A 14,639-nucleotide genomic window follows, 5' to 3' on the forward strand; every position below is an offset into this window, starting at 1 on the left:
GAGAGGGTCTGGCCCACGCTGCGCCTGGGCTGGGACTGGTCCCGCCGGCGCAGGGTAGCAGGAAACTCTCCGCACACTCACCGGACCTGGGCTAGGACTCGATTTCAAAGATCTTTTCAAGGAAAATTACAGTAGTGTTAAAAAAGAGATCCTAGGGGATTTCAGAAAATGGAAAGATATTCCATGTTCCTCAATAGGAGGAACCAACATTGTGAAGATGGCCATACTGCGAAAATTAATGTACATATTTAATACAATCCCTTATAAACTACCACCAACTTACCTCACAGAAGTAGAGAAATTATTCCTAAAATTTTTTGGAACCAGAAAAGACCTGAATATCAAAGGCAATCCTGGGCAATAAAGACAAGGCAGGAGGCATTACAATTCCTGACTTGAAATTATACTATAAGGCTACTGTGATAAAATCAGCAAGGTACAGGCAACAAAATAGACCTGAGGATCAATGGAATAGATTAGAAGAAGGTGAAACCCCTATGAACACACTCAGCCACCTTATCTTTGCTAAATGGGCCAAACATTCTCATTGGAAGAAAGATAGCCTCTTTAATAAATGTTGCTGGAAAAACTCGCTCTCTACACGCCAAAAACTCAAACTTGACCCAGGTCTATCACCATGCACTACGCTAAAGTAAAAATGGATTAAAGATCTAAACATTAAAGCAGAGACACTAAATCTCCTGGAAGAGAAAGTAGGAGGAACTCTTGAAGACACTGGGGTAGGCAAAGAGTTCATGAGCAAAAATGAAATTGCTCTGGAAACAGTTGAAAGAATTAACAATTGGAAGTCCTCTTACTGAGAAGCTTTTAAACTCAAAAGAATTTACCATGAAAGTGAAAAGACAACCCATAAGTTTGAAAAAAATCATGACGAATAAGTTCTCAGACGAAGGTCTGCTCTCTAGAATTTATAAAGAACTAAAAAACTTTAGGGCCCCAAAATTTAAAGGCCTACTCCAGAAATGGGCATCTGAGATGAACACATCCTTCTGAGAGGATGAAAGTAAAGAAGCGAATAAATATATGAAAAAATTCTCCACATCCCTAGCCATCCATGAAATGCAAATTGAAACAACAGTGAGATATCAAATCTCCCAAGAAAGAATGGCTATCATAAAGATATCAACGAACAACAAATGTTGGATAGGCTGTGGGGAGAAAAGAACCCTTTTCCACTCTTGGTGGGATTGTAGACTGGTGCGACCATTATGGAAATCAGTGTGAAGACCCTTAGAATAGTTGGACTGGAAATCCCATTTAAACCAACTATTCCTCTACTGGGAGTTTTCCTGGAAGATCTGAAAACATCATATCATAGGGATATATGTGTCCCTATGTTGATAGCAGCACCATTTGTGATAGCCAAATCTTGGAAACAATTAAGTTGCCCATCACCTGAGGAATGGTTGAAAATGTTGTGGCATTTTTACACAGAGGAGTATTACTCAGCTATAAAGAATGATAAACACGAATCCTTTATATCGAATTGGATGTCACTTGAACATATACTCATAAGTAAAATAAATCAGACACACATGTGTAAATATCGTATACTTTCCCTAGTGTAAGAAATCAAAAGTAAAAATAGAAATAGAGAGGTATAATACATGTGAAAGGCAAGCAGGAACTCTAAGATTAACAAATTAAGAAAGGGAAAGAATAAGAGCTAGGAACCATGACAGTGACAAGCCATACAGTTATATGTAGAAGATGGGCAGGGCAATGATCCTGAAAATCTCCAGAAGATTTTTGAATCCAGCAGTTAATTGGAAAGATTCTCATCTTGTTTTGGAACTGTCCTGCTTCAAGGTTGTATATGGATAGATTTTTGACTTATGTGTAAACATAAGAATTATATAATTTGTTATGTTTATTTTTAAAATATATTCCAATTTTTAAATATTTTTTCATCATATTCTGTAGGGACTTCAAGTTCAACATTTCAAAACTCGAATAAAACTACCTTTCCATGTTATGCCTAAGATGTTCGATATTCAGACAGATAGTGAGTTTAAGGTTAACAGCCTAGCTTGTATGGCAATAACAACAAGCTTCTCTTCTGGAGGGTTAACAACCTAATTTTGCAGACCAAAATTGCAGAAAATGGAGGGCCACAAGGAAAGCCAAAATTTTGGCCCTAGCCTTCCAAATTCAATTAAGTCTCAGGACATACAAGAACTTGTAATGTAACAGCAAGTAACTCTGTAGTGTCCCAAATTTTCTGATCAAGGAGATTATGGGGCTGAAGAGGAATGTGATTCATGATGTAGAGTGTTCCTAAGGAGAGTCACATGGAGAGAAAACATTCTCTCAGGCTTTCACAGAGAGCATATTGGCCAAGCAATGGCTGTGACTTATCCACATGGCTGACACTGACAAAGGTTCTACAATCTGAGGTACACGATCTCAGGATAAATCCTGAGGGGATTTCAAAGACTTTATCAGACCCAAAAGCTACAACTCTTGTTGCATAGGTCCTGCTTTACCTTGGTCTTAACCATTCAGCAGAAAAGTATGAAAACAAAATATAAGAAATAAAGCCATGGTGTTATGTTGAGCTGTAGGGGACTCAGGTCAACAATTTCTAACATTGCCAGTGAAGTGGAAGATCCAATACTATGATGGACTACTGAACTCTTTTAGAATAATTTGCTGAGTTAACACACCTATAAGATTCAAATAGTGGAACATAGCAAAAAAAGGGGATACTGGTATATGTTCATTTTGTATCTGTGTATTCAAAGTAGTTAGGATAGATATATAGTTGCATTCTCCTTATGAATAGGGAGATTTGATCTAATAGTGTTTGTAAATATGATATCATGTTTGAATTTTGTACAGCAATTAACCACTAGGAAGAATGTATGCAATGTGTTAATTATTGAAACTGTCCTACCAATTTGGTTTGAAAAAAAGAAAGATAGCATATCTGCATCTCGTCCTCTGAATAACTACTATGAAGAGAACGATATGCAATGTATTAATTATTGTTACTGTCCTACTAACCTGTATAGAAACTGTTTCATTGCTATTTTTTCCCATTAAAATTCATAAAAATGAAAAATAAAATAAACAGGAAAAAAAAAGATTTTTTTCCTTCTGAAAGTAATTGATTTTTCAAGGAAAAAATGGTATTTTGTTCTGCATAATATTTTATTTAATCTATTTTATTAAATCCAGTATGAATTTTGCATTATGAAATAAAGATTGAAATAATTAGGTGCATTCTTTAACTCATGTCTGTCCTAGTCATGAATCCCCATTCAGCACAGGCTGGTTTCTCTTTTAGCTCCACCCAATTTTGAAGAGTATGCAATTCATCAATCCTGTTGGAGAGCTAGTGAATTTGGATGAGAGCAAGAAACTGGATGTAGACTATGACATTGTCAACTTTTGGAATTTTCCTGAAGGCCTTAAAGTCTTGGTGAAATTTGGAACATTTACCCGAGATTCTCCACATGGCCTCCAATTGTCTTTATCTGATGATATGATTGAGTGGGCCACAGGAATTACAGAGGTATGTTGGACACAATCATAATGTACTTCATTAGCAACCTATAAAATATTGGGGTACCACAAATTCTGCTAATGAAACGGAAAATTAAGGCGATGAAAATCTAAGTGTTAGGGGCCAAAAAAAGATAGCTCATGGGAGTAAAGCACCTGCTTAGACAGAGCGCAGTGACCGGGGTACGATCCCCAGCATGCCGTGCCAGCCCTGCACCCAGAGCTCGCTGAGACAGTGATTGAGACAGAGTGTGGTGGCGCTCGCCTGTAATCCCAGCGCTTGTTCTGCTGAAAACAGGAGAATCACTAGGAGTCCAATCAGCATAATGATACTCTGTAGACCCTGTACGAAATAAAACAAAACAAAACAAAACTCAACGCTCAATTTTATAAATTTTCTAATTTCTGATTTCCAAGGATTTGGAAAGGAAAACATATTTTGTAGATATTTACAAATTTTACATTGGTCAATATGGCATTTACACATAAAAATAACATTATTTATGTGTACAAATTGTTTTTCTCTCAAGTTGTAAAAGAGTGGTACGTTTCTCAGAACTCATTAATGTCTGTTTTTCTTCAGACTCCCCAGTCTGTATGCAGTGAGAGTTGTCATCCTGGATTTAGGAAAACCTCTCAAGAGGGAAAACCTGTCTGCTGTTTTGATTGTACCGCTTGCCCAGAGAATGAGATCACCAATGACACTGGTAGGATCATGTCTTTGGGACAAATTCTGCATGTTCATTTTGTATTCACCCCATTCATCCAGGAAATTAAAAGAAAAAGTCTTGCAGAGTTCAATGATGACCTGTCAGGTGGAAATTGATTTCTACAAGTCAGTACCGTTATCCTTTCAGAGCCACGTTCTTGTCCTTTGCACTACATCTACTCATAGCTTCACTGTTTATCTTCTTTTGTGTTTTCTTTTCTCTTTGACATTGGTGAGGACGGAACCATGAGGTACCTTTACCTGTGCTGAATTTCCATGCCTTCTTTCTATTGTTATTTTGAGAGAAATCTTGCTAATTCCCCCAGCCTGTTTCAGATTACTATTTGGGATAACAAGTGAAGAAAATCTCCCCAAGTATTTTAATTGCTTTTCTAGATGTACAGAAAACATTATTTTACTATGACAACTTCTTTTTCCCACTGCGTAGTTTCTTGAATTTCATCTTCCCCATAAATCATAACATATAGCATTATTAAACAGCAGCTATTCACATGTTTTGGAAGATTTTGATTCCACTGGAGATGGAAATACAGCTTGTCCTTTTTTTTCAGCACCAAGCACTGATCTTCACAAAAAGCAGTTGCTCAGATAGGTTATGCTTTGCTTGAGAGAGAGACACGTCTTAATTGTGCACGATGCTTAGAGTACCCTATGACATCAGTTACCAGAATGTTATTCTTACTGCTGCGAAGTTCCGTATTAGTAGGGGAAATAATAGTCAGACTTTGGGCCTCAGATCTCTAGGATAATATGCATTCAGTCAATGGGTTTAATGAGTGATAGTATCTACAATGTTTAAGAACATAAGAGACATTTTCAGAGAGTGAGTAGCATTAGTATTTGTTTTGGATTTTCTCAAAATGTTTAGGTGTACATGACAACACTGGATTGTGTGGGTGCTGTGATCATCTGTGAGTTAATCCAGTGATGGCTCCATAGCTGAATTTACTGTTAGGAGAGAGGAGGCCTCAGTAGGTGGGACCTCAAGGAGCTCTTCTCAATTCCAGGCTCTCCCCACTGCCAGCTGCTCCCATGCAATTAACAGCTGACCTTGTCTTGATCCTTCTTCCATACCATTTCTGCCTTTAATCCACTGACTATGGACTCAAAACCTGAGCCATAATGTGTTTCTCAGGGTAACCTGCTTAGATCCCCCTTCTGTCCTCTCCTAGATCATTCTTTCCCCCAATAAATATAATCTGCCCTTTAAAAAAAGAATGAAATTGTCTTTTTAATTCATGTTGGGTGTTTGTCCCTGGGATGAGAACTTGACTCACCCTTTCTTATAACAAAGAGAAGTAGGGTGGTATAAATTCTTGTTTAGGATTAGTACAAGTGACCAAAATGCCCAGTTCCCCAATGCATATTCAAAAAGATGAAAATAAAATCTGTAACCTACTTAGTACGATTTCATGTTTGCTGTGAAGTACCTCAAGATTGATGATGTACAGTATAGATAATCAGCATGTATATTCTTTATAGAATTGAAGGATATGCCAGTTTATATCAATCTTTATGTGGACAGAGAACCATGTATCCAGAAACATATGTTATGCTTCTAGTTCATGAATACCAATTGTTTATTTATCTTATTTTATTTTTAAAGTACCGGGGATTGAACTCAGGCCCTTGCACTTGCCAGGGAAGCACTTATTCCACTGAGCCATCTCCCAAGCCCTCTATGAATAGTAGTTGTTAACAATTTGTTTCTGATGCAATAGTTTGCAATGGAAATTCAAATGCATCTGTAGTTGAATATATGATTTATCAAATTTTGTGAATTGAAACAAAAGAGAACTATTGTTAGTGAAAATTCCATACTTTATATATTATGTATACATTTGCTACCATGAATATTTGTTTGTTGAAATGGTGCAGTTCTGCATTTGAAATATTTTTACAAAATAGAAAAAGAAGAGCAAGTCAAACTAAGAAAATGCAGGATAAGAACAACATAACAGAACTGCAAACAAATTGAAACACAAACAAAAAATCGCAAAAAATGAATGCATTTTATGCAGAAGAGAAAAAGAAGTGTCAAAATATAATACTATGACTCAAAATTGTGTCATTTCCAGAGTTATATAGGAAATTTTGCTAATGAAAATAGTTTCCTCTTCCACATCATTTTATTTCAAATTTAATTGAAGCCTACAGTCTTTAGGTAATGTTATCCAAAGAGTTCTAAGGAAAAAATAATACAGGGATTGATTAGGCACAGCTGAGTAAAGCAGCATCCACATTCAAACAACTTAGAATATATCATCTAAAATTCAAGGTAATTGGTAAAATGGGAGGGATATCTGGATGTCATAAAATCAAACTAAAATAAGAGACCTGTTGATCAATGAAAAGATTGGTATAGAAGTCTAATCACATAAGAAATGGAAAGATTCTTAGGTACATATAAAATACCACAGTTGAATCAAGAAGATATAAAAGTTTTAATGTGTTTTTTAAACTGAGTTATTGTCCTTTGTTTATTTATTTTTTTTGTTGTTGTTTTGTTTTTTTGCGGAACCGGGGATTGAACTCGGGCCCCTGCGCTTGCCAGGCAAGTGCTTATTCCACTGAGCCATCTCCCCGGCCCCAAGAAGATATAAAAGTTTTAAATAACTCAGTATCAGTTAGTAAAATTGAAAATAGAATTATAAACTTACTAACAAATAAAAGTCAAGGTCCAGATGAATTTGTGGCTGATGTCTACAAGAAATTTTTACAAGATCTAATGCCACTATCCTTCAAACTGCTTAGTAAGCTTGAAAGGGAAGCAAGACTTCCTAATTATTTCCTGGAAGTAAGTATTATCCTGATATCAAACCAGAGAAAGATCAAACCAAGAAAGAAAATTACAGGACAATCTCTCTAATGAACATAGACATGAAAGTCCTCAATACGATAGTAGCAAACAGAATGTAGCACACCATCAAGAAACGCATACCTTATGACCAAGTAAGATACATCTCAGGGATATGGGGATAGAAATAATATTAATGAATGAAGAAAATAGAACAACGTCAAAATCAACTAAAGAAAAGAAACATTTAATAAATTAACAGTACAAAGAAACTGATAATATCCCATGAATGACATACAATTTTAAAGTAAACCCCACATTTTATGGTTAAATTTTCAAAGCATAAATTACACTGAGATTTTTCTTGTGACCCCTTCTTTCAGAAATTATGCTATATGTTCCTGCCATTACAACACATTAAGAAAAACATATAAAGGTAATCATGTACTAGGAAAGAGGAATATATCTGAAATAATGTTCCTATGGGTTTATTGTGGTAGTATAAAATCCATGTAAATTAATAACTGAATATTGTAGTCATGAAACTTCCATTAAGGTAAAAATAATCTATTTCTATAACTCAGTAAGTGTTCATTGGTGATACATGCAAACTAACATTAAATAAATCTTAAAGTATTAAATATGTAAAAATAAAACTAATAAAGCCAAGGAGATAGCTCAGCAGCATAAGTGTCTTCCTGGCATGCATAAAGTCCCATGTTCTAAACCTAGTACTACAAAAAAAGAAATATAACCAAGAAGGATTCTGAATGATAACATGTTTCAGTACAGAAAACTTGCTAAGAATAAAACTAAGTAATTGTTTGAAGAAAGAATGTTCATGACTGAAAATGTTCAACAAGGAAGATATTAGTGTTTTACAATTTTTCTATAGATTCAATCCAATTGCTTCACAAACTCCAATACATTTTCATGAACGCCACAACATTTTGGGGAGTAGGAGAACATATCCTAGCGGGCAGTTTGTAATATTTTTCATATCACTGGAACTTACTAAATTATTTGGGTTTCTGAAGTGGTTATTCATTGAGTGAATCTATTAAACATGACTCGCGGAGGTTACCTATATGTAGGCATATGTTTTACTGTTCAGTGAAAATAGAGATGTATAGAGAAAAGGTAAGTATTCATTAGGAGATACTGTAAGCACAATGTTATTTTGATTGATGTCTAGAAAATAAAATAAAAAGCTCAGCATGCTACAGTCCTGGAATCCCAGCAGAGCAGGAGGCTGGGGCAAAAAGTCACAATTTGAGTGCAACCTGAACAATGTTGTTACTTAACAAGATTGTACTTACTTTAAAAAAATTAAAAGGAATTTTTAACATGAAAAGGAATAAGGATATATCTCAATACAAAGTTTCTGACTTCAGTATTGAGGTCTAAAAGTTGGAGTAAAAACATTTAACTGAAAAAACTAAGTAGAGCCAAACAAAAAATGACAATCTGGCTCAAGAAGGTCTATGGACTTCCGTGAATGTTTGAGTAAATGGGGCAATAGTAATGATTTGACACAATGACGACTTGAATTTCTCATTAGATATGGAAGAGTGTGTAAAGTGTCCTGATGACCAGTATGCAACAGTCCAGCATAATCACTGCCTCCAAAGGTCTGTGACTTTTCTGGCTTATGAAGACCCCTTGGGGAAAACCCTGGCTGGAACTGCCCTGATTCTAATTGTTATCACAGTTACAGTTCTCGGCCTCTTTGTGAAGCACAGAGACACTCCCATTGTCAAGGCCAACAACAGAGCTCTCAGCTACACCCTGCTTATATCTCTCACCTGCTCTTTCCTCTGCTCTTTGCTCTTCATTGGCCATCCTAACACAGCGAACTGCATCCTGCAGCAGACCACATTTGGAGTTGTGTTCACTGTGGCTGTTTCCACCGTCTTGGCCAAAACCATTACAGTAGTGCTGGCCTTTAAGGTCACTGCTCCAGGCAGGAGGATGAGGCAGTTGTTGGTGTCAGGGGCACCAAATTATGTCATCCCCATCTGCTCCCTGATCCAACTCACTCTCTGTGGATTCTGGATGGGGACAAGTCCACCCTACATTGACACAGATGCTCATTCTGAACATGGCCACATCATCATCATGTGCAACAAGGGCTCCCTCACTGCCTTCTACTGTGTCCTGGGATACCTGGGCTCCCTGGCCCTGGTGAGCTTCACTGTGGCTTTCCTGTCCAGGAACCTGCCTGACACATTCAATGAAGCCAAGTTCCTGACATTCAGCATGCTCGTGTTCTGCAGCGTGTGGGTCACCTTCCTGCCTGTGTACCACAGCAGCAAGGGGAAGGCCATGGTGGCCATGGAGGTCTTCTCCATCTTGGCCTCCAGCGCAGGTCTGCTAGGCTGCATCTTTGTCCCCAAGTGCTACATTATTTTGTTCAGGCCAGAGAGAAATTTTCTGCATGGGTTCAGAGATAAAACACATTCTGGCCAAAAGTAAAAACATTATTAGCTAATAAAATATGTTACTCCTAAGATACATGGTATCATTAGTCCAATCTTGCAAGATTTTCTGAGTAAGTTGTACATGGAAACATGAGGCTTATTCAATCATAAACAGACTTGCTTTTTCTATAATCTTATAATCTTTCCAACACCTGTAAGAATCATATTTTCACGTTGAATTGTAGTTTGGAAATTTCTTCTTCCAGTTATTCTACAATAAGTTCTTATATTTGTTCTTAAAGTCGACTATCCAACTGCTTTTTCTCTGTGTTCCATTTGTTCTATTCAATCATCATTATTCATTATGTAAATGGTAAATTACTATTTATTTGTAGATCATGATATGTCAGAATTCCCTAATGTATTTTATTATGATTTATTTTTGGTTTTTCGGTTTTAGTGTGCCTTCAGGGCCTGCTAGATAGCCGAGTGGATTAATGTACCTGCTTAGACAGACACAAGGACTGGGGTTGAAGCCCTTGCATTCTGTGGTGGCCCTATCCTCGGGGCATGCTGAAATGATGATTGACACTGGGCATGGTGGCGCATTCCTGTAATCCTAGCTTGGGATGCTGAAAACAGGAGTCTGATCTATGTAGTGAGATCCTGTAGACCCTGTACTAAATAAATAAATAAAAAAAGAGCCTGTGGAGATGTTTCAGTAGAATAAGTGCTTCACTGTCAAGCACAAGTACCTGAGTTCAATCCCTGGTTCCACAAAAACAAAACAAAACAAAGCAAAGCAAAACAAAAACAAAACAAAACAAAAGAAAAGGAGAGAGAGAGAGAGAGAGAGAGAGAGAGAGAGAGAGAGAGAGAAAAAAGAAAAGTATCATGAAAGAAAAAAACCCAGAAAGATGATTCTGCAAATTAACATGTTCAAACTAAGTTTAAGACATTATTCATTATAGAAAGCATTGTAGAATTCCTATCATTTTGTTTGGTGAAGTTCTCTATCATTTCTAATGTCTTTTTCTTGAGTTTTTAAACTATTTTGCATTCTCTTTAGATAATGGAAAAGATATTCCTGTTTTTGCAAGAAGAATGTTTAAATCTTAATTTAAGTTTCTTCTTAAACATTACTTGTCTAACTTCAAATAAAGACATCTCCTTTTCTCCAATCTTTAATAATAGACTAAAATTCATGATTATAACATGACATGGTTAGAGTATAAGCTTAAATGGGTCTCCATCAGAGCCTCAAATTTCTAAATATGTTCCTTTTCCATGGATGTGATCTTCCAGAAGGTTTCTACAATTACTGCACCTGTCCCATTTGCTCTCTAAGGTAAGGTCACCTCTCAGTCCCATCCTTCCTTCACTGTTATTCTCCTGATCACTCCAGGCTCTCATTATGTGTGAGGTGTGACTGAAATATATGGAGAGTGTTTACATTAAAGCAGTTTATTAGCATGTAAGACACTTTGCCACAGAACCACCTAAAATGCTTGCTCCTCCGCAAGCAGCATTATGCCATCATGATTGCCATCTTTTGAGCAGCTCTGGAAGTTTTCTCTCTGGAGAGTCTTTGCAAAGTGTGATAAAAATACAATAAATGTTTCTGCTTTGTGAAATGTGATGGAACTGTAGTCTCCAACCTGTACCGTGTCCTCAGCAATCTTGCTCACTGAATATTACACCATTTAACTTCAGGCTCTTAAACAGCAGAAAAATAACCATGAAAAGGAAATAATTTTCATTAAATCAAGATATTGCAGCAGCTAGGAGAGTACAAATAAAGACACTCATAAAGCAGGGATTCTAGGGCCGGCCTGATAACTCAGTGGACTAAAGTGCCTGCTTAGTTGGAACGCAGCAGCCGGGATTCGATCCCCATCCTTCACTGCCAGCCCTGCCCAGCATACATGCTGAGATGGCAATTGAGACAGGGCGTGGTGGCACACGCCTTTCATCCCAGCAACAGAGAGGCTGAAAACAGGAGAATCACTACAAGTCCAATCTATGTAATGAGACCCTGTAGGCTCTGTCTTAAATACAGAAAAAACAAACAAACAAACAAACAAACAAACACCCCAAAACCCAAACCAACCAGGCATTCTAGGACTGCTTCAGAAATCAACAAGAATACCATTTTGTGTCTGAAATACTATTTAAAAACTAAGCATTTTCAAGGAAAATCATGCTTACACGTTTCTGTGTCTTGTATTAAACGTGTCTCAAGTAAGTCCTGAATGATACACTATAGTATTAAAGTGCCATCTAAGTGTCAGTAAAAATAAAAAAGCAGGAATAATATGATAAACATGTTTTTAATGTGATAGTCTTTGTAGGAAATTAACTTCAAAATGTCTTATACCATAATTTGTTTTAATTTAGTGATTTACTGCAAATTCTATCAAAAATACATATGTATATGTGCATATATATGCAAGTAATATATATTGCATATGTAGACATTAAATTGGAGTTGTGTGTGTTTGTTTGTTTGTTTGTTTTCCTTTACTGTGAATGTTTTATGTGTTTGGTACAGGATCACACTGCGCAGTTTGGACTTGTAGTTATTTTCCTGTTTTCAGCCTCCCCAGCACAGGGACTACAGGTATACACCACTGGGCCTGGTCTCAGTGGCCTGCTTGGGTCACTCAAGGGTGGGGCATGCACAGCATGTGGTGCCAGGGATTGAACCCTGGTCCCTTGAGGTTGCCTAAGCACTCAGTCTGCTGAGCTATTTCACCAGCCCTGATTTCCTTTAATACAATTGGGTTCTCACTCTGCTTTCCAGGCAGGTATCAAATTTATGAGCTCAAAATGATTTTCACATTTTAGAATCAGCATCTCGCTGGCCCCATATCCAATAATTAGAAACACTTCTTGCCTGTTTTGCTCAAGGTACTCCTCTCAGAGCACTTGACAAGGTTGATCCTAGTACAATTATGTTTATTATTCTCTAAATGGCTTTTTTTTGCATTTTAGGGAAGGGTCTACAGGGTGTTTGGGGTCTTACTACTAGAATGGACACATAGTGTTCTTCCTGTTTACTCTCCCAACTGCTAGGATTAAAGGCGAGCACCACCATGCCCAGTCTTAATTACTGTCTCAGTATGCCTGGGGTGGGGCTGGCATGGAAGGTCCAGGGATTGAACCGCTTTCCTCTATGCCTATTTGCAAGCACTTTCATCTGTTGCACTATTTCCTGGCCCTTTCTCTCTTGCAGGATTTTTTTTTTTTGGGCTGGCTCAGAATGCCTTCAGGGCATGTTTGATGGCTGGAATAGTGGGGATCCAACCACAGCAACGTGAGACTGACCGCTTTGTTGAAGCAGCCACTTAAACAACTGAGCTAAGGGGTAGACCCAGACCCTCTCTCTCTAAATGGCTTTGAAGTGGGAGGATCCATGCTCATAGCCAACCTAGGTAAATAAGAGACTTCACAAGAATTTTCCTAAAAATAACAAAAATGACAAAGAAATGGGATGTAACTCAGTATGAAGTCTTGGGAATGAAGCTGCAAATCTAACTACAAAAAATACCTTAGAAAGTCCAGGGGAAGATGGACAAAATTAGACTAAGCAAGCATAATTGAAATACAGTAAGATTTTATTGGAGAAAAAAATATCCAAAATAAATGTACATAATGAAGGTGAAGCTATAAGTTCTAGTGAACATTCCACACTATAAAAAGAAGTAAAGAGACCTAGTCCTAGCCCAGGTCCAGTGAGTGTGTGGGAGAGCTTCCTGCTACCCTGCACCAGCGGGAACAGTCCCAGCCCAGGCGCAGCATGGGCTAGACCTATCCCACCCCATTGGGACGCCCCAAACCACTCCGCAGCACATCCCCCACCCTGCCTGCCCAGTAGGAATTTCTGCCGCATTCTGGGAACCCGAGACCCAGTCCTAGTCCAGGTCTGGTGAGTGTGTGGGAGAGCTTCCTGATACCCTTCGCCAGAGGGACCAGTCCCAGCCCAGGTGCAGCATGGGCCAGACCCTCTCTCACCACCTTGGGATGCCCCCCAGCACTCTGCAGCACCTCCCCCACTCCGCCCATGGAGTAGGAATTTCTGCCACATTTCGGGAATCCCCAGACCCAGTCCTAGCCCAGACCAGTGAGTGTGAGGGAGAGCTTCCTCTCCACACTACTCCACCTTGCCCCCTTCAGGCACAGCACAGGCTTGGCACACAAACCTGGGGTGTAACACCGCAGCTGCAATTCTGCAGAGAGTGTAGAGGATAGATCCACCCAGCTAGTCCAGGAACAGAACATCTTGCCACAGGGGCACAACAGGTTCAACCTCAAGGGCAGTAGGAGGAAGGAGCTGAGCACAGCAGCCAGACTCAAGCCAGGCACAGCTGGATAAGTCCAAACTTTGTAGAGCTGCACCTGAACTTCAGTACGTGTGAAGGTTATAACTACAGTAAAGACCTACAGCAAAGGTCAGAAGACAGTGCTACACAAAATGACGAGAAGGAACAAAATGCAACCTCAGAACCTAAGCCCACCCGTAACAAGTGCAGAGGATACTAACACAGAACAAATTGGATATCACATCGCTGAAAGCAATGAATCAAAGTCTTCTGAAATAAAGAAACAGCTGCAGAAAGTATAGAGGACCTCAGATTGTAAATAAAAAAAGAAATACCTGAATTAATAACATCTGCACTAAAGAATCAAATGCAGAAACATAGGGAGGAAACCCAGTGCCCACCCAGAACAAGTGCGGAGGACAGTAGTTCGGCTCAAATGCATGAATTAATAGTGTCGATAGTAAATAAGAAACAGCAGAAAGATATAGAGGAAATCAGAGCGAAATTCTCTTCCAAAATAATAAAAGAAGTCTCAGAACTCATAGTATCTGAAGTAAAGAAGCAACTACAGAAACATAGGCAGGAAACCCAAGCAGAAAACAACACTGCAGTAAAAGAATTTCTAACTGCTTCTAAAGAAGACATTCATAAAAAAATAGAGGAGATTAGAAAAATGACGGATTCCTTGAATGAAAAATACAGGAAAGAAATAGATAACATGAAGCAGCGTCAAAGAGATATAGAGGAAATTAAAACCTCAATCACAAGCTTGCACAACCGTTTAAGTGAATGTGAAGACAGAGTTTCAGATCTTGAAGATGCTGGTGTAGCTAGTGAAAAGG

General features: G+C 38.2%; 2 protein-coding genes across 2 annotated transcripts in view; one reads left to right on the forward strand and one right to left on the reverse strand.

Moving 5' to 3' along the window:
• The window catches only part of LOC101564833 (vomeronasal type-2 receptor 116-like), a 16,837-nt gene extending 7,291 nt beyond the window's left edge, over positions 1-9,546 (forward strand). Inside the window, 4 exon segments of the mRNA XM_004633023.2 lie at positions 3,311-3,538; positions 4,112-4,235; positions 8,617-9,515; positions 9,517-9,546. Coding sequence (XP_004633080.2) covers positions 3,311-3,538; positions 4,112-4,235; positions 8,617-9,515; positions 9,517-9,546 — 1,281 coding nt within the window.
• Positions 1-14,639, reverse strand: part of LOC101563650 (zinc finger protein 699) — a 959,136-nt gene that overhangs the window by 122,675 nt on the left and 821,822 nt on the right. The gene's annotated exons all lie outside the window — the stretch shown is intronic.

The sequence above is a fragment of the Octodon degus genome, unplaced genomic scaffold (genome assembly GCF_000260255.1).
Source record: "Octodon degus isolate 3935 unplaced genomic scaffold, OctDeg1.0 scaffold00050, whole genome shotgun sequence".
Lineage (NCBI taxonomy): Eukaryota > Metazoa > Chordata > Mammalia > Rodentia > Octodontidae > Octodon > Octodon degus.